Source organism: Enhydra lutris, unplaced genomic scaffold (genome assembly GCF_002288905.1).
Source record: "Enhydra lutris kenyoni isolate GAN:26980312 unplaced genomic scaffold, ASM228890v2 scaffoldscaffold45, whole genome shotgun sequence".
Taxonomy (NCBI): Eukaryota; Metazoa; Chordata; class Mammalia; order Carnivora; family Mustelidae; genus Enhydra; species Enhydra lutris.
Genome location: NW_019154129.1, coordinates 3,122,363 through 3,146,097, shown reverse-complemented (window position 1 = coordinate 3,146,097; position 23,735 = coordinate 3,122,363). Strand labels below are relative to the sequence as shown.

Sequence of the window (23,735 nt, the reverse complement as noted above, 5' to 3'; positions counted from 1 at the left end):
ACTCAGTGTGCATCTCGTGGTCCCTCTTAAAGTGTGAGTCTTTCTGGCTTGTTCTTCCTGTGCACGGATCTCTTTTTGTATCTGTGTTTTATAAATGTAGCAAAACTTAACATTTGTTGTGTCTTTGGGACAGTTTGAAAGGCTGCGTTAGTGAACAGATGAGTCTCTGACAATCAAGAGCCTTGTTTTATGCATGTGGCTTATTCCCTACGGAGGACTTCGCTGGTATAGAAAGCTTGCCTCCAAGTTTTATTGATCCAGCCTTTCCTGGAGTGTGGTCTACAGCAAAGTCACCTTGCAGTTTGGGTAATAGACAGTTCTGGGCTCCCATAAGCTTGGGAGATACTGCAAACTCAGATTCCCTCCCTCTCAGAGACTCAAACATTCATAAAGCAAAGGCTCTGAGAAGTCCCGCAAGGAGAGGAAAACTTACTTAACTTCGGTTAACCCAGTGTGTCCTGGAGGTATTTGCCCGTACTCTTCCTCATCTGTTCAACAGCTGTTTGCCTCCCCAGAAATAATGTCTCCCAGAATCGGCTCTTTGCAATGTTGGTTTATGGAGTTCTTATTTCAGAGCAAAATCCTTTCTTTGTTTACGTGAGGCCCTTTAGCCCGGCATGTGTTAGTAGAGAAGTACACGTAAATAATTGTTGGATCTAAACTGGTGACATTTAGCTGTTATTTTAAGAAATGCGCCATCACTGTTTTCAAGTACACGTTACTAAAGTGAGATCAATGAACAGTGAGACTTCGCTTGACTAAAGAAAACTCCGAACCATCCACATTGTGTTGTTTCGTTAATGAGTTTCTACCCACACAGCGCTGTTGACCTTGCAGGCTGGATGGTTTTCTGCTCTGGGGGGCTGTGCTGTTCCTTGTAGGACGTTTAGAGCATCTCTGACCTCTACGCACTAGATGCTGGTAACAGCCTCCAGTTGTGACAACCAAGAGAGTCTAGACGTCAGATGTCCCCTGGAGAGCAGAATTGCCCCCAGCTGAGAACTGCTGTTTTAAAGTCAAAAGCCTTTAAATACAAAAATGCTGGATCTGAAAGTTGAAGGAGGATTCACTGAGGATTTGGTGTTATGGGCTGACAGATTTCTAACTGGTTGTTTTGCTGTGCAAAGGAGCATTCTAGATACGTGCTTGAAATACTGATTTTTTCCAAATATTTTTATTGGGTGGGGCATGTGCACACCATGTCTGAATGGTCTGGGCTCTGTGGTGAGGCTTTGTGACCTTTTGGCCTCTTGTAAGTTACGGTATCAGAGTCAGCAGTTCAGTTATTTGAGAATGAAGATTGAGGTTCGGGACATCTGGGTCCCGCTCCCAACCTTGTCCCCCTAGAATTCCTGTAGGTAAGAATCTTCACTTGTTCCTCTTTCCCTCCCAGTAAAGCCCGCACTCCTCACCAGGACCCCTAGCCTGGTGCGACCGGACCCCTGGTCTCCTACTCGTTCCTCCCACCACGTTCCAGTCACACTGGCCTTCCTGGTCCTAGGACGCACCAGGTTCTTCTTTTTGCCCGTGCTGCTCCCTCTGACGGGATGCTCTTCTGCCTCGTGTTTGTCACACCAGCATATCCTCACCTGTCCATCCTCATTTAAAACTTCCTTCCTGAAATACATGAAGCAGATGCCCTCCCCCGGCCCTTACTCTCATGACATTCTTTGTAGTTGATCACGTGGGAATGAACACTACACTTCGAAACAGACGATTTTGATACTACTGAAGTCCTTGCCTCTGTGTCATCGGGGAATTCCCCCAAGGAATTCTTCCCTGATGACCAAAACTAGGTCTCCCTCTTTAAAGGACTTCTTGAAGGACTCCTGCGTTTTCCTCTCTTAGCATTTAGCGTAACTGTAATCAAATGGTCTTGTTTTGTAATCATGTTAGGAACTTCTTATTCTTGAGAAGCAGGAGTTTTGTTTGCTGCTGGAGGCACTCAGTGAAATACTTAGTAAACATAAAACAATAACCTCACCAATGTGGATTTGCACTCTTGAATTCCTGATACTATAGTCCGTGTCTGACCTGGCATGGGGTCTGATCCCAGCTTTGGCATCCAAGGCTGTCGTGACTCCGTTTCCCACCTCCTGAAACAGTGGGTGTGATGAAAGTATCTTGGGAAGTAGGGCCCCCCTGGTGGGTGGGCTGGCTGACTGCCGTCTTATTAACCAAGGCTCTCTGTTTGCTGCCTTCTGTCTGTGCCTCCTAGGGCTCAGTGGCCTACGTCCCCCAGCAGGCCTGGATTCAGAATGATTCTCTCCGAGAAAACATCCTTTTCGGCCGCCAGCTACAGGAACGGTATTATAAGGCCGTCATTGAAGCCTGTGCCCTCCTCCCAGATCTGGAAATCCTGCCCAGCGGGGACCGGACAGAGATTGGTGAGAAGGTCGGTACGGCTGCAGCATGGCCCCTGTAGCAGCCACAGAATTTTAGGGGCTGATGTTAAATCCTTACTCTTCCATTTGTGGGCGTGCGAGTTGACTGAGGGTGGCTGATCCAGGCTGGGCTCAGCTGGGCAGCTCTGCTCCACAGTACAGGCCCGCTGAGCTCGGTTCCAGACCATGGGCTTGGCTGGGGTCTGCTCCACACGTCTTCCTGCAAGGGGAAGCTCTTCTCATGGTGACTGCAGAAGCCCAAAAGAACAACAACAACAAAACCCAAACTGCACCCCCCCCCAACAATGTCCTGTAAAACATGGTTGTTTTCACCTGATTGAACTGGAAGATAAGGGACGGTGAAGTGCACACTACCTTAGCAGCCACGTGACCGCAGAGTCACATGACAGAGGGCACTTTACAAGGGGGGGGGTATCAGTGATTCAGAGGGCCACAGTCCCCTACAAAACAAGGGTAGTAGAAAAATAATGATATAGTAGCTAATGTTCAGCATTTACTGTGTGCTAGGTCCTGTGGTAAACATTTCATATGCATTCCCTCTCTACAGCAAGCCCATGAGATGGGATTTACTGTTGCTTCCATTTCATGGTTAAGGAGGAAGAGGCATAGAAGGGCTAAGTGACCTGTCTGAGGCCCTTCCCACCTCAGGGCCTTTGCACAGGCTTTTCCTCACCCAGCGAGCCTGTTCCAGCACTATGCTGGTTATCTTGTATGCTTGGGGAGTATGGATGTTCCACAGCAGCACCAAGGAGCTTTCCTGACTCCTTAGTTACAAGAGGGTGGCTCCACCAGCTTCCTTAGTTGCCAAATGATTTCTTTTATTTGAGGGAAATCTACAGCTCCTTGGAAAGAAAAAACAACTGTTAGCAGGACTCTTTGGGTTTACAGTTAGCAGAGGAGCCTGGGCTAGTTGTTGTTTTAACCCAAGTGTCGTCTTCTGTCCCTTGGAGACTTCTGATTCTCCCTGCCTGGGTCCCAGTACCAAAATATAGAGGGAGAGAATATGATTGGGTCTGGTGTCTGCCCCTGGGCCAAAGAGCTGTGGCCAGAGAGGCAATCCAGGAGAACCCTGGCTGCCAGGACCCCAGCTCGGTGCCTAGGAAGGGTGGGCATCTCTCAGGAGAGACTGGGCAGTTAACCAGTGGGAGGGGGGGTCCCTTTGATTCCCCAGCCACATATGGAAGTAACATTTGGTAGGCTGTTGCCGGAGAGAGGTCTGGGACTGCTGCTGTGTGCTCCTTGGAGTGCTCCCATGTGAACTTGAAAGCAGTGCCCTTCCTCCTGGAGAGTGGGGCTGGGTTTTGGCACTCTCAGAGTACAGCCTGCCTCGGTTCTGTGTGGTTTCCAGTGAGTGATAGATCAGAGCAAGCTCACAGAAGTGTCCACTATTAACTCTAGTAGCGGCAGCGACAATAGGGTCAGTACCGCATCTCCTGGTGCCTTCCTTGTAGACCCCCATCGTTTGTGGCCACCAGCCAGCCTTTGCTGAATTGCCACTCTGTGCTGGGTGTCCGCTCAACAGCTTGTAGAGGCTAGACCCCATGGCAGTCCTTGAACCCAGGTCATGTAGATACCATCTCATGCTGTGGCCTTGGGCTCCAGCGAGAGGAGGCCAAAAGGAGGCGGTGTTGTGCTGCAGGGCCACCGGCCCGGGTCTGCTGCGTCCTGAGTGGGGCTCCCCATCTGCAGGTTGCAAGGCTCCCCGGGAACCCCACCCTTCTGCTGTGTCTCTCCCCAGGGTGTGAACCTGTCTGGGGGCCAGAAGCAGCGAGTGAGCCTGGCCCGGGCCGTGTACTGTGACTCCGACATCTACCTCTTTGACGACCCCCTGTCAGCAGTGGATGCTCATGTGGGAAAACACATATTTGAAAACGTGATTGGTCCTAAGGGGATGCTGAGGAACAAGGTATCTGCTGATGGGGCAGGGCTCGGATATCTGGCCGTCTCACATCTTCACTTAAGTCAGAATGTTTCCCCTTGGGGAATCCTTCACTTCCCACTTTCCAGGATTTTCTTTTTTAAATTGGACTTAAGAACACATTTCTAATGCTTCCCTTGGATACCTTCCCAGGACAGCCTGCTTGCTTTGTCTTTGTAACGGGATGTCCTTGACACTGACTTGCGGTCCTTGTCTCCATGTGGCCAGCGGAGGCCCCTCTTCCTAATTTAATTACAGGGCTGGCCTACAGAGTGAAATCCCTTCCCCTCTGACTGAGCAGGCAGCTCCCCCTTCCCTGCTGAGGTGGCCGTGGGCTGAGGCACAGAAGTTGGGGGCACAAAAACTGCTTTAGCACTGTAACGTGACAGGAAATGGATCTTCTCTTAATGATGATGATTGTTTTTAGGGGAATTACAGTGTGGTTGGGAGGGAGCACTGGTTCTTTTTTTTTTTTTTTCCCCTTCCCCCTTCTGGAGAAAGAAATAACACACATGCCCTTGGGGAAAACAGATGAGATTCAGAAAAATACGAGAAAAACACATAAGGAACTGTGCACAATTGGGATTGTGCTTATAGAGATTTTCTTTCTTTCAAGTCTTAGAAAGTTTTTTTTTTTTAACTTTTTTTTGTTAAGATTTTATATATTTATTTGACACAGCAAGAGAGGGAGCACAAGCAGGGGAAACGGGACAGGGAGAAGCAGATCTCCTGTTGAGCAGGGAGCCGGATGCGGGGCTCAATCCCAGAACCCTGGGATCTTGACCTGAGCTGAAAGCAGACGCTTAATGACTGAGCCACTCAGGCACCCCCAAGTCTTAGAAGGTTTCATATCATGCATATATATATAGTAAGCAACATGCTGCTTAACCTATTGTAAGCATTCCCGTATACACCCCCAAATTCTGTATAAATGTAATTTTTAAAGAAATTTTTGGGGCGCCTGGGTGGCTCAGTGGGTTAAAGCCTCTGCCTTCAGCTCAGGTCATGATCCCAGGGTCCTGGGATCAAGCCCCTCATCAGGCTCTCTGCTCAGCAGGGATTCTGCTTCCCGCACCCCCCCCAACTCTCTCTGCCTGCCCCTCTGCCTACTTGTGATCTCTCTGTCAAATAAAATAAATAAAATCTTTAAAAAGAATTTTTTTGTTATCAGAATGATACATGCCCATGGTAACAAAATCAAAGGGTATGAGAATATATGTAAAGTGGGGGGGGGGGTCCCTCCCTTCTCCTGAACTCTAGTTCTTGCCTCGAGAGCAGAGCTCAGTAGTTTGGTTTGCTTCCTGATTTTGGACCACCCTTGAGCTAAGAAAGGTCTTCACATTTTTCAGTGGTTGGGACAAAATCCGAAGAAAAATAGTCTTTTGAAACCTCTGAAAATGAAAATGGCATTGAACCGAAATGCTGGTGTCCGTACGGAAAGCTTCACTGGGGTACAGCCAGGCCATCTCTCCCGGCTTGTGTGCGGCCGTTTTCCCGCTGCGGCAGCATAGCCCGGTTGTTCCACCACGACTGGAGGCTCCAGAAAGCCGATCGTATTTACGATTTGGCCCTTTAAGGAAAAGTTGGTCAACTCAAGCAGTTTGCTGAGTGTCCTTCCCAACCTTGACTTAATTGGATAAAATACACATGCGTGTATGAATTTTGTAGCGTCTTTTTTGGGGGATGCTTACTTTAAACAAGCCATTGCATGTGAATTGTTTTGTATCGGCTTCGTTCTTTTATCCGTCCACTGTGCCTTCCCCTCATCCTTCAAATTGTCGTCCACAGATCAGCTTCTCCATCACCCTTGTTAAAATTTAACCCCTGCCTTCAGCCCTTCCCCTTTGCTTCGTGCAACACCCAGCACCCACTTTGTCTTACATCTCTCCATCCTTTCTCCCCCTGACCGTGGAGTATGAGGCCGGGGGCCCGTTTCCCTCCCCACTGCCCCCCACCTCCTGGCAGGCATGGGATGAACGAAGGCGCCCACAGATCGGGGCGCCCCAGGCGCTCAGACTCAAGCTGGGCCGGCGAGGTGTTGGGGGATGCCCGTTGTGCCCGGGCGCTGACCCCCGCCGGTCCCTGCTCTGCCCGCAGACACGGCTCCTGGTCACGCACAGCATCAGCTACCTGCCCCAGGTGGATGTCATCATCGTCATGACCGGCGGCAAGATCTCGGAGATGGGCTCCTACCAGGAGCTACTGGCCCGGGACGGCGCCTTCGCCGAGTTCCTGCGCACGTACGCCAGCAGCGAGCAGGAGCAGACTGAGCAGGATGAAGGTAGGACGCCGGGGTGCCTCACTGGGCCCCCTACTGCCTCCCGAAGGTTCCCCCAGTCCCCCTCCAGCTCGCCTCACCAGCCCCTTCAGGAGCTCTGAGGAAGGATCATCTTTCGGCTCTCGGGGCTGACTTGAGAGAGGGGGTCCCAGTGCCCTACGGCTGCGGTGGCGGACCTGGGCCCGGGTCCTCATCCTTCGCTGCAAGGTGGCTTTGGGGCAGCCGAGCTTCAGGGTTCTCGTGGCAGGAATGGGGACAGTGATAATTACAGTCCTCCTGGCTCCCAAGAGGCTGTGGGAAGCAGTGACATGTGTGGCATTCAGAACAGATGCTGGGGCCGGGGGACACGTGGTGCCTGAACGAGTGTGTGGGCTGGCAGTTGGCGAGACTGGATTCGAGTCCCACTGCTCCTTTTACCAGAGTCCTCCAGACCCTTCTGAGCCTCAGTTTCCTCACTGATAAAGCAGCATAATAACAGGACAACCTCCTGGCATTCGGTGGAGAATTAATGTGCTCGATGTGTTCCATCAAGCCTTGGGCACGGTGCCCGGCACAGAATGTCCTACGCACGGCAACTGCTGTCATAACTCTCCTGGGAGGAGTGCCCATCATTCACCCCCACGCACGTGGCACCGGCCAGGTCACCGCAGACCTGCCCACCCCCAGCCGCACCCTGTGTGCTCTCCAGAGCCAGCGCTCGGCAAGCCGGGGCCTCGCACTGTCCTCATGTGGAGGCTTCTGTGGTGAGACTTCTAAGAATCTTTTCTTTCTTCTCAGTTGGATTAAACTTCAGGGGCTTGGTTTGCAACCTTCAGGCTGCCCTGTGTGTTCCTCAGTCAGACGGGAGGCTCAGAGGCTCCTCCTTTCTTCTTGGAGCTCTTACCCCACAGAGGTCATCTGACACCTTTTCTACTTTGTCTTCAGTTGTCGCTGAGAGAAGTCATGGGTCCTGCCCTGACATCCCGCTTCCGGGAGCTCATGACAGACTCCCTGAGCCTCCGAGGCATGTTCCTTTCATACTCCATCCCCAAGCAGGTCTGTGACTGTCCCCAGGGGCAGGGCTGCAGGTGTTCTGGGAGTATCTGTGATGGGATGCTTGCTGAGGGCTAGCCGGGTCTCCTGTTCTCTGCGAGAGTTACCTCCTTGATGCCTTCCAGCAACTCAGGAAGGAGTAGAATTGTTATTCCCAGCTCCCTGGTGAGGAAGCTGAGGCTTAGGGAAGCTGGTCCCTTCTCTGCCAAGGCAGCCAGGTTCCCATCTCTCTGAATGGGCCTGGTTGCTGAGAAAGAGCCATTTACGGTTCATCAATATAGTCATTGAGCCAAATTTCAAATTTACTGAGCACCTACTGTGTGTCAAATGCTTGTGTTCTTTGCCTAGGGCTGCTGTGACAACGTAGCACAGACGGTGTGTCTCACACAACAGAAATGTAATCTCCCACAGTCCTGGAGGCTGGAAGCCCAAGACCTGGGTGTTGGCAGGGTTGGTTCTTTCTGAGGCTCGGAGGGAGGGTCCGTTCCACGCCCCTCCCCTGGCTTCTATGGGCCTGTGGGCAGTCTCTGGCCTTTGCTGGCCTGCGGAGGCATCACCCCCAGTATCTGCTTCGTCTGCACACAGTGTTCCCTGTGCGGGAGTTTGTCTCTGAATTTCACTTCTCCTCATGACACCGGTTTTGGGGGATTAGCCCCCCCCCCCCCCCCCCCCGCCAACCTCCTTTCAACTGATTATACCTGCAGATAACCTGTTTCCAAATACAATCACATTCTGAGGTCCTGGGCACTTCAGGCTTCCACATAGGAATTTGGGACAGGGGTGCAGTCCAGCCCGTGATAGTTTCAGGGAGACAGAAGTGAACGACATCTAGACAGATCTCTGTCCTCACGGAGCTTAGAATCTGGTGGGAGAGAAGGACAAGAATGAACCAAGGAAGTACTTTCATAGAGCGTGAAGTGCTGTAAAGAAAAAACTGCAGATGATGAGCTGGGGGCTGAGGGGTTGGCACAAGGCAGCCCAGGGGGCTGGTCAGAGAAGCCCTTTTTGAGGAGAGGACAGTGGCCTGGAAAGGAGCCAGCAAGGAGAACATCTGGGGAACCGTGTTCTGACATCGGAACAGCAGGTGTACAGGCAGGCCTCAGGCCTGGTGTGAGGTCAGTTTGTTGAAGGAAAGAAAAAGAGGCCAGTGTGGCCAGACCACGGTGGGCAGGCGAGTTGAGGGGGGAGGTGGGCCTTCAGGGTGAGGTGTTTGGGTTTTGGTCTCCAGGCAGTGAGAAGCTGCTGAACATCAGAGACAGGGAGCAGCTTGTCCAAGGATGCATGGTGGCTGCTGGTGGGGTCGGGACCTCAGGTCTGGCGTCTAAGCTTCAGTCTTCTGCTCCTTCCTCCAGTGGTCTCCATGTCTGCCCCCGGTGGGGGTGGGGGCCTCATTCATGCCTCTGCTCTGGTTTGCTGCAGGGGTCCTAGTGGTCTGTACTAAGTGCTTCATTGAGATGGAGGTCACAGAACACACAATCCACACACTTAAAGTGTTGTGTGATTTTTGGTGTGTTCAGTGTTGTACAACATCACCAGAATCACCTTCAGAACATTCTCGTCACTCCTCCGGGGAACCTCATAGCCGTTAGCCATCCCTGCACATTTTCTCCTGGTGCCCCACGTCCTGGGCACCCATGCATCTCTCCCTAGATTTGTCTGTTCTGGACATTTCACATAAATGGACTTCTAGACTGTGTGGTGCTCTGTGCCTGGCTTCCTTCCCTCCGGGTGAGGTTCTCGTGGCTCACCTGTGAGGTAGCGTGTCTGTGTCTCATGTTGTTCTGTTGCTAGGGCCTACCGCGCCATGTTTTGTTCTTTCTTTCATTAGTTGATGACTGTTCGAGTCGTTTCCAGTTGTGGCTGGTACAAATTGTGCTGCCATGAACGCTAGTGGTCTTAAAAGCAAAGCATCTCTTTTTGCCAGCGAGAGGCCAGAAGTTTCTTCGGCTTTTCATTCCTGATCGGAATGAGTTCCTGCATTTCTGTGCTTTTGTGCCTGGGGAGTTCTGCCTTAAGTCTTAACCTCCTTCCTTCCTGCTGCAGAGTTGGCGCCTTCTGATGGTCAAGCTGAGGTCGTGCTGGGGAGGGCAACCTCAGGAGCACTGTATCTTACAGACTTGCTTTGGTTGGGTGAAAATGACCCTGGGTGCTTTCTCAAGCGACATGTCTGCGTTCAGCTGATTCTTCCTCCCAGAATGTGTGGTCTGTCTCCCTTCTAGCCTGGTGCCCAGGGAGTGTCCTTAAACCCTGTTGACCACAGATGATTTCTCTCCCTTCCCTTCCTCTGTCGTTGCCAACAGACCCGAAGCAATTGGTACAGAACCACAGATTGCTGCCAGTGCCTTTCCCTCCCCCCCTGTTTTTCCTTTGGCCACATCAGCACTTAATTTGGCAACGAAAATGCCATCCACCACCCTCGCACTGCCATGGGGTCGTTTTCCCAATCCAGCCACACACAGCCTCGCACACGAGCCCTCAGCCTGTGGGTCTGAACCCAGACAGGGCAGCCCCTTCTCACTCCAGCTCTCTCGTGAGGCCCCCCGTGACACGGCTTGGCATCGGGGTCCACTCTTGTTCCGCTGCAGCTGACCGACTCCCAAGAGCCAATGACCTTGGATTTGTTTGAACCACATTTTTGGCTTCTCCTAAAGGGGAACTTTTTTTTTTTTCCCTTGTTGGATTAATCAGGTCTTTTTTAGAACACCCAGGCTGAAGGGGGAGAGTGTTTGGTTTGGGGGGACTGTTCCCCCACCCGGGTAGGGAAGAGCAGATGTACCAGGAAATAAGCCTGGAATGGGGAGATACTGACCCCCCACTCCCCAGGCGTACTTATTACACTGATGGGACGGAAACTTTTTTTTTTTTTTTGTCTTTTTGTCTCTCTGGTTTTTTTTTCCCCCAGGTGGCAAAGCATGTTACATATTGACTCATTATCCTTTGTATTCGGAAGGTGAGGAACATTTATTTCTGTTTACTCTGGTTTCTTTATTAGGAACGTAAAGTCTGGAGCAGTGGTTTTGATCGGGGTACATTTTTGCCTCCTGGGACACGTGGCAATGTCTGGAGACATTTTTGGTTGTGACCCCTGGGGGGGGGGTGGACTGCTGGCACGTAGAGGGTAGAGACCAGAGATACTGCTAAGCAGCCTACCATGCACAGCACCCACTCCCCGCCCCCACCAGAAAACAGAGCGTCTGTAGTGCCGAGGCTGAGAACGCTGCCATGCCCCGGCCTCGCGGTGTCCCGGTGCTTCCCTGTGGTCTGGGGAGAAGGACTGTTACTCTGACAGTGTGCCCACTTCTCAGACCCATGCTCGATTCGTCTCTCAAGCTCGTGACTGATTTTCTCTGTCTTTCAGATCTTTGCTGAAAGATTTTTTTTTTCTTTTTTTACTGATCATAAAATCAGCCCGTGCTTGCTTTAGACAGTTAGAAACTGCAGAACAATGCAGAGAACCAGGAAAAAGGCTGTCCGTCCCCTGGCCCACCCGCTGGAGGGGCTGTCGGTGTCCGTCCCGCCTCGGCCTCCCTCCCGAGAGGACTAGCATCCCGCTGCGCTCTCAGCCCTCAGTCCTACTTGCCTTTCTAACCAGTGGGTCGTCAGCACCTCCCCCCATTACCAGGATCTGTCATAAACACCGAACAGCTGTTGAGAGCCCTTCGTCCACACAGCACATTCCTTTAGGCTGTCCTCAGTGGCCGTATTTCTTCCACTTGAGCATGGAGAACTTTCTGGGCCGCCGCGGGTGGATCGGGCTGGGTGATGCAGCCAGTCAATTCCGTTTTTGGTCAAAAACGAAGCGTTGACTGTAAAGCGGTGACTTGGATTCTTCCCTCGAGGGAGGCTGGCCTTCTGGCCCATGCCCAAGCAGAGTTCCAGAACCTTCTTGAGAATAAACAGCGAACTCTGAGGTGCTGGCTTTGAGGGCCAGTGACTGGCTAGACACGGAGACCCGGGAGTGGTACTTACTAGGTTCAAGAGCAGGGACAGTGCCAGGCTTCTCAGCATGACAGCCTCACACCTGGAAGCACTCAAGAAACATTTATTAGAGGGGCGCCTGCGTGGCTCACTTGGTTAAGCAGCTGCCTTCGGCTCAGGTCATGATCCCAGCATCCTGGGATCGAGTCCCACATCGGGCTCCTTGTTCTGTGGGGAGCCTGCTTCTCCCTCTGCCTCTGCCTGCCACTCTGTCTGCCTGTGCTCGCTCTCTCTCTCTTTCTGACAAATAAATAAATCTTAAAAAAAAAAAAGAAACATTTATTAGATGACAAGTTTTGGGCCTTTACTTTTAAAAAAAAAAACAACAAAAAAAAACTTAACTGTTGTCTACCATCCCTCAGCCCCTGCCCCCTTCAGTTCCCCCTTCCTCTGCTTTAGTTTTCTTTGTAGCTCTGAACATTGCCCAACAGCTCATTGTGGATCTGTTCTTTTGTGTGTTTTCTCTTTCTCTCCCTTGAAGTTTAAGCTCCATGAGGGCTTTTTGGTTACCTCTGTATCCCCACGACCAGAGAAGAGTGCCTGGCACATAGTAGATGCTCAGTATAATGTGTGATAATAAACAAATGAGTAAATTATGCCTTGATTATTTAAGACATGTCCTATGTAAACTTCGGACATTAACACAACTGTGTAAATACTCAGGTTGGAAGAAAATATGCACTGATATTACCATTTCTCCAGGGCTGGTTTAGAAACCGGCTTTGTGGGTGTGGGCTTATGATGGCATCATGGTGGCCCATGGGGTGCCCGTTGTAGCACTGGAAGGTCAGCTCTGCTTGTTCACTTGGCCATTCATTTGTTAGTCTGTCCATGTGCGTATCAGGTTTATACAGAGTGCCTGCTGTGTGCCATGGGGAACCTGATACTTGAGCCACTGAGTGAAAGGGTTCCCCTTGGATTGTACAGTGAACATCCTGTGCAACCACACATGGCCATCTGATGTGTCTGGGGCTGAGAATAAAGTAGTGGGTAAGACCTACTCTGTTTTCAAGAGCTCACAGACTTGAGGGTGTCTCCCCTCTATTGGGGGAGACATATGCCAAATAACCAAGGGTGCGGTGGTGCTAAACGCAGTGATGGAAGCAAGCCTGGGGGGCTGTGAGAACCCTTAGAAGGCATCCTCATCCCAGCCTGGAAGGGCCCAAGATGACATCTGTGCCAAGCCACCTTCTCTTCCCCTTTTCTTGGCTCCATGTGCGTCTGGCTCAGAAGGCAGCATGCAACCCAGGCCCCTCTCATAAGCAGCATCTGTCATCAAAGATCTGAAGGCTGTGAGCCAGAGCCAAGGCCTGTGCTGTCTTGTCTCCCAGCCGCCACATTTGCCCTGCCCGGCTGTAGCACTTGACTTTTTTCCTTCTGCTGCCTTGAAACCAGGTGTAGAGTCTGAGGGTTGGCCTGCATTTTTCTAGATCATATTATGTCTAAACACATTTATCATCGTTAGCGAAAGAGATGGCCCCGTGTAGTGTGCTTTTTGGGATCATCCCAGCACGTGTGGGATGGGGATACTGAGGGTGGCAGGTGCCTTGGCCATCTCTGCTCCTCAGCCTTAGGAGAAGACCTCCATCCATCCCATCTGGGCATGTAAATGGCGGTTCCAGGAGGGAGTGTTGGCTTGGTTCTTAATACTTTCCTGGATCTCGTGAATTCTCAGGTGGCAAAGTGGTGGCTGAGGCGGGGGAAGGTCAGTGACCTGGGGGTTACAAGTAACTGTGCTTGCAGGAGGAGGATGTGGGCAGACTGGGCCTGTTGCTGCGTGCTCAGAAAGAGGCCCTTGACCATCTGTATTTCTGTCCCCTTCCATTCATCCAGCACTTCTGGGTACCTACTATGTGCCAGGCTTTGCAGTGGGCACTTGGGGAGATAGTCTGAACCCCCAGATCTCTTGTTCCTCAGCTGGGTGGCCTGGGCTAAGCGTTACTGTTCTGTAGGTCAGAGGGCCGTGATGAGCATGCCTTGGCGGAGATTCTTTTCGCAGAATGCTTGGCACATAGTGGGTGGACAGTGAATGGCCCGCCATGTGACCATCACAATCCCCCTGTCATCTCCTGGGCATGGTCAGGACCCCGGCAGGCGAAAGTAGGACAGGGCGATGCATGCGTGATGGAATCACTGCGGGTGGCTGTGGGCACACAGGGGGGATGGGGGTGGGGGATGTCTTCTAGCAGAGTTTCACTGTGGAAGGCTGCTCCGGCTCCCTCTGGTGAGGTGAAGGCATGAACCAGCCGCTGGAGCGGACCCATCCCTCCTACCTGCCGCAGCAGCGTGCGGCTGAGGGTCAGAGGGCTCTTTTGTAAGCCACGGAAGCCGGGTACTGCTTCTTCAACAAGGGTATTTACTGGAAGGGGAAGCAGATCACTCAGAAATCAGAGGCCAGACCGAACAAGGAGGACTCAGGAAATGGGAACTCCGGGAATCAGACACCTTTAGAACAGATCAGCTGGAACTGTCTTCGGTCCTCAGGGCCACTGATGGTTCATAGTCCTGGGGAAGGGGCTCTGATGGGCTGACCTTGGGTCTGCCAAGACTGTAGGAAGAGGGAAGAGCTGATTCCTTGCAAAGAAGGCAGACGGAGAGGTGGACCGACCCATGTTCCCATTGCCTTCTAGGATTCTTGGTCCCTCCCCTTGCAAAGAATTTTCCAGCTGTCCCTGCCGGTGTATCAATCTGTGGGCTAATTGGGTGGAGAAAGGGGGTTATGGGAGGCCACTGTGAGGTCTCCCACAGACCTTATGGCTCATCCTGAGTGAGGAACAGAAGGAAAGCCTGCAGCTTACAGAGACTGGCCTGCATAGCCAGGTGGGAGCAAGGAGCTCTCTGGAGCCCCTGCCATGGGGTTAGGTCTCTGGGAATGTTTTCAAGCATCCCTGCCCCGGCACAGAGGGAGTTGGTCAAGGCCAGGCCTGGGCCTCCAGTGCAGTGAGCCCGGACCACATGCTTCTGCATGGAAAGTCCTGCTTGTTGTTATTCTTCTTTTTGGTTAAGTTTAGTTCTCTTTTTTTCTAAATTTAAGCAGAAAAGATGCTGCCGTTAAAAAGAAACACGTAAAGTAGGGACGCCTGGGTGGCTCAGTTGGTTGGACGACTGCCTTCGGCTCAGGTCATGATCCCGGGGTCCCGGGATCGAGTCCCACATCAGGCTCCCAGCTTCATGGGGAGTCTGCTTCTCCCTCTGACCTTCTCCTCGCTCATGCTCTCTCTCACTGTTCTCTCTCAAATAGATAAAATCTTTAAAAAAAAAAAAAAAAGAAAGAAACACGTAAAGCAAGGAATCTCTATTTTGGCTACAGGCCAGAATTATCCGTAGAACATGTTTAATAAGGCGAGTAGTGCCAAGCCCTGCCGTGGCCTGTCACTTCCCAAGCGCCACATGTGGCCTCACTCGTCCTCCCACTTACAAAGGGAGCAGCTGTGGTCACTTGCCCTTTGCACATGTGAAAGTTGAGTCTCAGAGATGTTTATTGCCTCCCTTCCACACACAGCTAGGAAGGGAGAGAGCACTCCATCCCTGACTGCGCTCTGACTCAGCGCGGGGGCCCGGCCTCCCTGAAGGCAGAGTCTGGCAGGGACCAGAGCCGGGCCAGGGGCATCCCTGGGTGCACAGGTGCCTGCATCGTTCACAACCAAGATGGCGAATCACCGGTTCAGAGTTGCCCCGCCCCCAGCCGCCCCCCCATGAAGCCCCGCCCTGCTGTCCGTCTTCTATTTCTTCCCGTGACTGTCATCCGAAAGAGCCTGTCTTTATGCATTTGATATCAGTTCGTGTTCTGTCAGCGTGTTCCCAGAGTCGCCCTGTCACTGCCAGAGCTGCATATTAGTCCCCTTCTGGGACTTCTCCCCTACATACCCTCCCCTCCTCTTCCGGGCCAGCCCTGGGGAGCCCTACGCCACATCTCTGCTGTAGGCTTTCTCTCTCCTGGGACCAGTGTGAGATCAGAGCCAGGCTGGGGTAATGATAACGTACCCCTGAGTGGTTGGAATAATGAAGGGAGATGATGTGTTTCAGCAGAGCACGGGGCCACCACTCATTCCGTGTTAGCCACTGTCAGTGAGGTTATGGGGATGAGCGTTGATGCTGGGGGCGTGATTCCTGGGACTGGGGCCGCTGGCTGGCCGGTGTGCCTCAGGGTGGCTGTACCATTGTTGAGGGAAATGGCAGTGCTCCAGGTAACCTCTACCCCAGACTTCTGGACCTCCCTGTGGTCTGGGTTAACTCTTGGCACTGGGCCGCAGGGTGGGGTACCCTCTGGGATCCCCCCTGTTGGCTGACGCCCTTGTCAAAACTGGGGGGTGCTTGACTATCACCCTTGCTTGGGTTGCTTGGGGACCAGACAACTGTGCGCTCTTCCCCACCTGGCTCCTTGCATCCTGGCCCCTTGGACTAAGTTCTGTGCAGCTCTGATGCTGTCAGCCGAGCTGTGTTATACCTGTCGCCTGCCGCTGGGATAGCCACGTACTCAGGCCCAGCACCCGACCCTCCTGGGACCCTCGGGATGCTTGTAAGTCACTGTCTCTGCCCCACGGAAGCCAGCTGGCTCTGCAGGCCTCCCGCCCCTGTGCCGGGATCCTGTCTGTGGCCTCAGCCAAGCATGTCTTGCTTTCTGAGCTTCCTGGTGGCCAGGTTATCTGCCACGTCCCATCCAAGTGACGGGTTCTCCTAAATGCCTGTGGTCTTGGCGTCCAGCTCTGGAAACCACAACTTTCCCCTTTCCTCTCTCCTGCCAGGGTTGACGAGTGTCAGCAGTCCAGGGAAGGAGGGGAAGCAGATGGAGAATGGCATGCTGGTGACGGATGTCGCAGGAAAACAGCTGCAGAGGTATGAGCAGAGAGGGATACCTGTTGGTGTGGACTCTGCAGGCCCCTGCTTCTGCCCCCTGCCTGCGGGGAGAGAAGAGGAACAAGGGGACCAGCAGCTTGTGTGACCTACTGAAGAATGCCTGAGTTCCCCGGGGTCCTGGAAGACGGAGGTTTTCTGCCTCCTTCCCCAAATTGCTATGGGGCCTCATGTTTCAGGAGCCCGAAGGAGGGTAGGGGGCCGCACTGCTCTTCTCGGGGGCCATGGCTCACACAGGCCTCAGGAGGTAACCGTCTGCCTGCACTTGGGACGCTCAAGGTCGCTGCAAGAGGTGGGTCTCTGCTCAAGTCATTGAGAGGGGCCTACAGTGTTCAGGCCTTTAGAGCCAGCATTTGAACCAAAATAGTCACAGTAGTAGTGACCGTGACGCTGTACGCACCCTTCGGAGCCAGGCACGGTGCCAAGCCCTGTGCGGTCTCTTGAACCTGCAAGTGGTGACTCCTGTCTACCCACTTGATAGGTGAGCAAGTGGAGTGCTCTCCCCAAGTCATGCAGCCACACAGAAGCTGAGCTTGGACTTGAACCCAAACCCTGCCTCTGAGCCAGCGCTCCGAAGTTCTGTTGCTTTTGCTGCTATAAAGGAGGTTGCTCTCAGCTAGATAATTAAGGATTTAGTGGGCAGCTTTCTGTGGACTTTGTGGCTTACCCGCTCTGTGCCTCACTTTCCTGACCTGTCAGATAGGGTCTGTGGTGTGCCTACCGCAGAGGGCTGTGGGGGGGGGGCGTCAGACTCCATGCATAGTGCATGTGACACACTTAGCACAGTACTTTCCTCCCTCAGCACCCAGTAGAGAGCACTCACATTAGTGCATGTGCTGGGGCTGCCTGCAGTTACTTCCCTGGTGTCAGGAGTTTTCACAGAAATGAGGCTGGGGGCGAACCCAGACGAAACTGGCGTGAGCAGCTCTGCCCTTTAGAACACTGCCCACGGTACCCTCCTAGAATCTGATTTTTTTTTTTAAGATTTTATTTATTAGAGAGAGTGCTAGTGAGGCAGAGGGAGAGAGTTTGGAGGGGCAGAGGGAGAGCACCTCAAGCAAACCTTGCACTTAGCACGGAGCCCAATGTGGGGCTCGATCTCAGTACCCTGAGATCATGACCTCAGCTGAAACCAAGGATCAGGCGCCCGACTCTGGTTTTTATCTTATGGGATAGGTGGAAGTATTTCCCCCTCTGTTGGTGCACCTGTCAAGGTGGCGAGCTGGGTGTATGTGTGTGAATCACGTAGAATAGGGTCTCGCCCGGGGCGTGCAGGAGCACTGCCGGGATTCAGGCAGGTGGCCAGTGTGATCAGTCATGGTTGCTGTCTTCTGAGAATTTGCTAGGAAAACCGAGAAAAGACAGCACCTCCAAGTGGTCCTGGGACCTAGGGGCAGGTGACGGTGGGAGGCTGGCTGGGGAGAACCGTGGGTGGACTGAGCACAAGCACAGGGAGCACTGGGCATATCTGTTGCTATGTAACAGATGACTTCGAAGTCTGTGGCTTGGGAAGTCTGGGCACAGCTCAGCTGTTTTCTCCACTCTGGGCCTTGCACAAGTCGCAGCAGGTGTCTGCCAGGCTAGGGCCTCATCTGAAGACAGGGCTGGGGAGGGATCCGCTTCGAAGCTTACATGGCTGTTGGCAGGATTCCATTCCTTGGGGCCTATATTATCGTCCTCACTTCCTAACTGGAGCCCCCTGTTCCCAGCATCCTGGGCCTCCAGCCTGCGAGCTTGCTTCATTGACACGTGCAAACCAAGAAGGCGAAAGGGAGCATTAGCAAGCAGGATGGAAGTCACGCCCCGTCCCTTTGCCCTTGTGGGTCTGAGCCGTGGCCGAGAGAGGGTGTTCCTACACGTATGCCCACACGTGTGCACACAGCACACCCCCATCCACCCGTGTCATTCGCCAGGGTTACAAATCCCCAGGCGAATGGACCGGCTCGAGGAGGTCTCCAAAGAGAGCCTGGGGCCACGTGATCTGTGGTAATGTGTCTTGATCTGTATAAAGCTGATGACCCCATGTGCCTTGGTTTCCCCAGACAGCTCAGCAACTCCTCCTCCTACAGCGGGGACATTAGCCACCACCACACCAGCACAGCTGAGCTGCAGAAAGCCGGGGCCAAGAACGAGGACGCGTGGAAGCTGGTGGAGGCAGACAAGGCACAAACAGGACAGGTGAGGGCCGGCTGCCCCGGTGAGGGCTGTGGCCCCTGTCACTGCACACCAGGTCCTTGCAGAACGCTTTGTTGATGTTGCATCTTGTCTCTCCGCGAGCCTGTGCCAGTGCTCTTTTCCCGTGCCGGAAACAGGCGGCAGAGCCTAGATGACTTGCCCAAGGTCACAGTCAAGGGGCAGCAGAGCTAGAATGGGAACCCTGGCGGTCTGACTCCAGGGCTGGCATTTGGAGCCTCTGCCGTACTGACTGCCACCTCCTCCGAGCGGCTGGGGGCTTCTGTTGGTTCTGGGTAACCCGGGTGCTTTATATCATGCCTTCCCACAGTGCGGGAAGTTGTAGATCAGATGAAGTTCTCTGTGAGATAACACCTCTGTCACTTCACCTCGTGTGACTGTGTGTGTGTGTGTGTGTGTGTGTGTGCATACGTGTGCGCACACGTACATGTGTGTGGTGGGATTCGTGTGCTTCCGTTTCTTTTGCAGCCCTAACGATTCCAATGTGAGAAAGTCTGAGTTCGGTGCCCGTTTATCTTTCTTGCGTGTCTCAGTCCATTGGGGCTGCTCTAACAGAAGTCCATGGGCCGGGTGACTCAGGAGCAACCCGATTTTTTTGCCCAAACTTCCTGGAGGCTGGCCAGCACGTGTGGCGCCCGGCGAGGGCTCACTCCGAGGGAGGCTCAGGGACCGCCGTCTGCTGCCTGTGTCCTCAGTGTCGGGAAGGGGTCAGGGAGCTCTCCGGACCCCCTTTGTTAAAGGCACTAATCCCAACGTGAGGGCTCCATCCTCATGATCTGACCGCTTCCCACTGGCCCCTCCTCTGCGAACATCACACAAGAGGTTAGTCCCAACACACAAACTTGGAGGGACATGGTGTTCAAGTCCATAGTGCTAAGAAATCGCCAGCTTCTCTCTGTCACCTGGAGAATTGGTTTCAAGCTCTTTTTTTATTGTATTTGTTTTACAGTCCTCTATTTTGGGCACGTGTCAGTAATTTTCCATTTATGGTAATGATCCCAAGTTTATTTTTAAAAATGCATGTGGTATGTTTAAAAAAAAAAAATAGGGAATAGAACATTTAAAAGAGGAATAAGTACACACAGAAACAAGCCACCCCTGAGAGGTGGCGCAGGAACGGGAGAGGTCAGGATGCTTCTCTTGGATCTGCCTGGATGTATGTGGAATCCTGCACGGCGCTGCCCTGCTCTGTAATTATGCGTTGATCTGGTCGCCGAAAGCCTGTCTTGCCACTTGAGTGGGAGCTCCATAAGGGCAGAGACCTTGACTTTATCTCTTGCTGACTTTGTCGAGTAACTAAGGGGGATGTGCCATGAGTACGAGTGTGGGCGGGGGTTGGAGGGGACAGGATGGCCCAGCTGCTGCTGGAGTGCCAGCACTCGGGGGTGCGGTGGCGGGAGCACCTGCAGAAGCCTTCTCTCCCCTGCTTTGCAGGTCAAGCTGTCTGTGTACTGGGACTACATGAAGGCGATCGGACTTTTCATCTCCTTTCTGAGCATCTTCCTTTTCCTGTGTAACCATGTTGCTGCTCTGGCCTCTAACTATTGGCTCAGCCTCTGGACCGATGACCCCATCGTCAACGGGACCCAGGAGCACACTAAAGTCCGGCTGAGCGTCTACGGAGCCCTGGGCATTTCGCAAGGTGGGGACCCCTCCCCTGGCCAATTTGAACACTTGGAACGGTTTCTTCCATGTCTTATTATGGAGTTTAGTCTCTCCGTTTGTGAGTGTTTTCTGGACCCCTCAAACTAAGCCAAACTCACATGAACAGTACCTGTCCCTTAGTAGACACTCAGATACTTACAGAGTGAATATTTCTTGAATGCTTTGTTTCACGGGCCCTTAGGAGATGGAGAGAAGCTCTCGACATGCCCATTTCACAGATGAGCAAAGTTGAGAACGGCAGCCCCCCGCCCCGCCCTGGAGCATTGGCGAGCAATGCCCCCTTGCCCCTTGTTGCTCTGCGAGGGGCTTCTGTAAACTCTTAATTTGTGGGCTTCTCTGTGCCGTCTGAGGGTGGGAATTGGGGCACTCTGGTGGTTCTCGGTGCAGACTATGCTGTCCTACGGGGACATCTAGCCATGTCTGGCGGTCCTTAGAGCATTCACAGCTTTGATTGGAGGTGGTGTTCCTGGCATACAGAGGCCAGGGATGTCGCCGGGCGGCCCGCAGTGCACAGCACAGCCCCCATAACAAGAGGATGATCTGGCCTCAAATGTCAGCCGTGATGAAGTTGAGAAACCCTGTTTACCCTTCCTGTGGGCCCATTAAGGTCCCCAAACACAGCAGCGTTAATAGTGACAGCCGCTGTGAGCCCTTCCTCAGTGTCTGCTTATGTTCTGGACACTTCCGTGGGTTTTTGCAGACCAGGGCCAAGAGGTAGCAGCTACCGTTTCCCCCATTTTAGAAAAACATCACAGAAAGTTCTGTTGCATGGCACTGGCCTAGAGGAGTGTGGGACACGGAATATGAGCATGACCTTGGAGCAGCTGCCTGGATCGGAGCCGCAGCTCTGCTGCCGGTTGGCTGACTCTGTCGAGGGCAAAGGAGTTCACCTGTCTGACCTTGAGTGTCCTCCATAAAGTGGGTGCTGAGAGGCTTTACATAGAGTCAGTGTGAGAAGTAGATTCACGTAAAACTCCTGCATAGTGTTGAATCTATAGTGAGTCCTCAGTAAGCAGTAGCCACTGCTGTCCTCCTCGTCGTCGTTGTCATTCTTAGAAGCTGAGAGTCCGGGCGGCCACTCCTCCCTGCCCCTGCTCGGCCTGTGTCCCTTACGGTGTTAACCATGAGAGTGTTTGTAGGTATCTCAGTGTTCAGCTACTCCATGGTGGTGTCCATCGGGGGCATCTTCGCTTCCCGCCGCCTGCACCTGGACCTGCTACACAACGTCCTCCGGTCCCCCATGAGCTTCTTCGAGCGCACCCCCAGCGGGAACCTGGTGAACCGCTTCTCCAAGGAGCTGGACACGGTGGACTCGATGATCCCGCAGGTCATCAAGATGTTCATGGGCTCCCTGTTCAACGTCATCGGCGCCTGCATCATCATCCTGCTGGCCACACCCATCGCCTCCATCATCATCCCGCCGCTGGGCCTCATCTACTTCTTCGTCCAGGTGAGAGGTGGGGTCTCGGGGAGCAGGAGGGGCCCTGCTGTGTACGCTACTTCCGTGTGAGCTAAGGGCTCACTTCATCTCACCATTTCCCCACCGTGGAGTTGTTGGGGATTTCCTGGAGGAAGGTTGGATTTGTTTTTGTCCGCTTTAAATACCTATCAGAAGGGGGAGATATATATATATATATATAATTTATAATAAAAAAAAATATATAATTTATAATAAAAATAGCATATAGCAATAATACTACTATTAAAATTGATTATTAAAATTAAGAGTGTTATGAAATTCTTTAGGTTGTAAGCCCCCTGCAGAAAGTGGAGATGTGAACAACAGCGCCTTAAACAGGATAGACATCTTTCTCTCTCCCAGTAGAAATGTAGAAGTGGGCCGTTCAGGGCTGGTACAGCAGTTCCACAAGTCTCTTACTATCCTGGACTGTTAATATCACTGCTTTTTTTTTGTTCTCCCGTCCTCACATAAGCCTTCATTCTTAAGTTGATCTCCTGGCCCACGGCAGCTGCTGAAGCTCCAGCCATCAATCTGTAGTTCAGAAAACAAGACCAAGGAAAGGGAGCATGTGACCGCCGAGTCCTTGTGGCCCCTTAGGTTACTGCAGCATAAACGGTGCTTGCCGCTGTAGGTGAGCTTGTCGAGGGCCTGGTGGCAGAGCTGGGAGTGCGAACTCACGTCTCTCTGTGGTGTTGGTGACCACAATGCTGCACTGCCCCTTTTTGCCCTGAAAAGCTTAGCAGCAGCACAGTTGCCAGGGGTTCGGTTGTTTAGATGGGAGCCTAATGACTGCAGCCCGGAGGAGGAGTGAGAACCGCGAAGCGCTCCGTATTCAGGCTGCACTGTGGCTGCTCGCGCCGGGTCTGGAGGCCTTGGTCCAGCCCTCCACACCCCCACACTCCACCACGCTGCGGCCCAGTGGTTGGGGAGCAGAAACGCAGGCGGAACCACAGCAAGCAAGTCTGGTTCTCGCACCCTCGTTGTGTTATCCCTAAATTGGTGCCAGCTTTTTTTAGACACTTCGTCCTGCTGCATTTGCCAGAAATATGGCCCGTGTTCATACCCTCGCCGTGCATTTCCCTGAGGGACCCAGTTCAGAAGAACCAAACGGGCCACAAGCTGCATTTACAGCAGCTCACGCAGCTGCCGGTAGCAGGACCTTTGAGCCCCTGTGCAGCCGTTCTGTGACGGGATCTGCTGTCCGTTAGCGGGACGATGAGGGAGATGCTGTTGGTATAACGTTGGTATTATTTTTAAACAACCAGGACAGTTCAGCAAAGGGTCCTGCTGTATATGCCCTGTCATTACAACTGAGCAGGCATAGCGCACGCGTGACGGCTGGAAAGGGGAACAGCAAAAGGAAAACATCACGTCTCTAAGGGCTGGGATTACAAAAGAATTTTTTTATTTTCTTATTTTTATTTTTTTTAGAGATTCGTGTATCTCTTTGAGAGAGTGTGTGTGCGAGTGGCGGGGAGGGGCAGATACAGAGGGAGAGAGTCTGAAGCAAACTCCATATCGAGCATGGAGCCTGACGTGGGGCTCAGTCACGTAACCCCGAGATCATGACCTGAACCGAAACCAAGAGTTGGGTACTTAACCACCTGAGCCACCCAGGTGCCCCGAGTATAGTTTTCTTTAATGGCTTTTAACTAAATATATCCTTACCCTACAACCCAGCAGTCTTCTCGTTTTAGTGTATAAGCAAAAGAAATGTGAATGCATCCAGGAAAAAAAAAAAAGGTGCTAGAATATTTTTAGCATCTTGGTTTATGATAGCCCCAAACGAGAAACAGCTTGGGGTTTTTGACCCGGAAGTCACAAGAACTTTCTGGGATGCTAGAGATGTTGTAGATTTTCGTCAGGTAGTGGGTGTGCAGGTGTAAATAAATACAACATTCACCAAGCCGTGGAGATTTGGGTGCATTTTCCAGTGTAATGTAAATGTAT

The 23,735-nt window shown here is 52.6% G+C and overlaps 1 protein-coding gene across 1 annotated transcript in view; it reads left to right on the top strand.

Annotated features, from left to right (window-relative positions):
• The window catches only part of LOC111156238 (ATP binding cassette subfamily C member 1), a 131,608-nt gene that overhangs the window by 90,723 nt on the left and 17,150 nt on the right, over nucleotides 1-23,735 (top strand). The window contains exons 17-23 of the mRNA XM_022516989.1: nucleotides 2,219-2,395; nucleotides 4,144-4,311; nucleotides 6,421-6,604; nucleotides 16,357-16,447; nucleotides 18,508-18,643; nucleotides 20,093-20,300; nucleotides 21,463-21,773. Coding sequence (XP_022372697.1) covers nucleotides 2,219-2,395; nucleotides 4,144-4,311; nucleotides 6,421-6,604; nucleotides 16,357-16,447; nucleotides 18,508-18,643; nucleotides 20,093-20,300; nucleotides 21,463-21,773 — 1,275 coding nt within the window. The remainder of the gene's footprint in view (nucleotides 1-2,218; nucleotides 2,396-4,143; nucleotides 4,312-6,420; nucleotides 6,605-16,356; nucleotides 16,448-18,507; nucleotides 18,644-20,092; nucleotides 20,301-21,462; nucleotides 21,774-23,735) is intronic.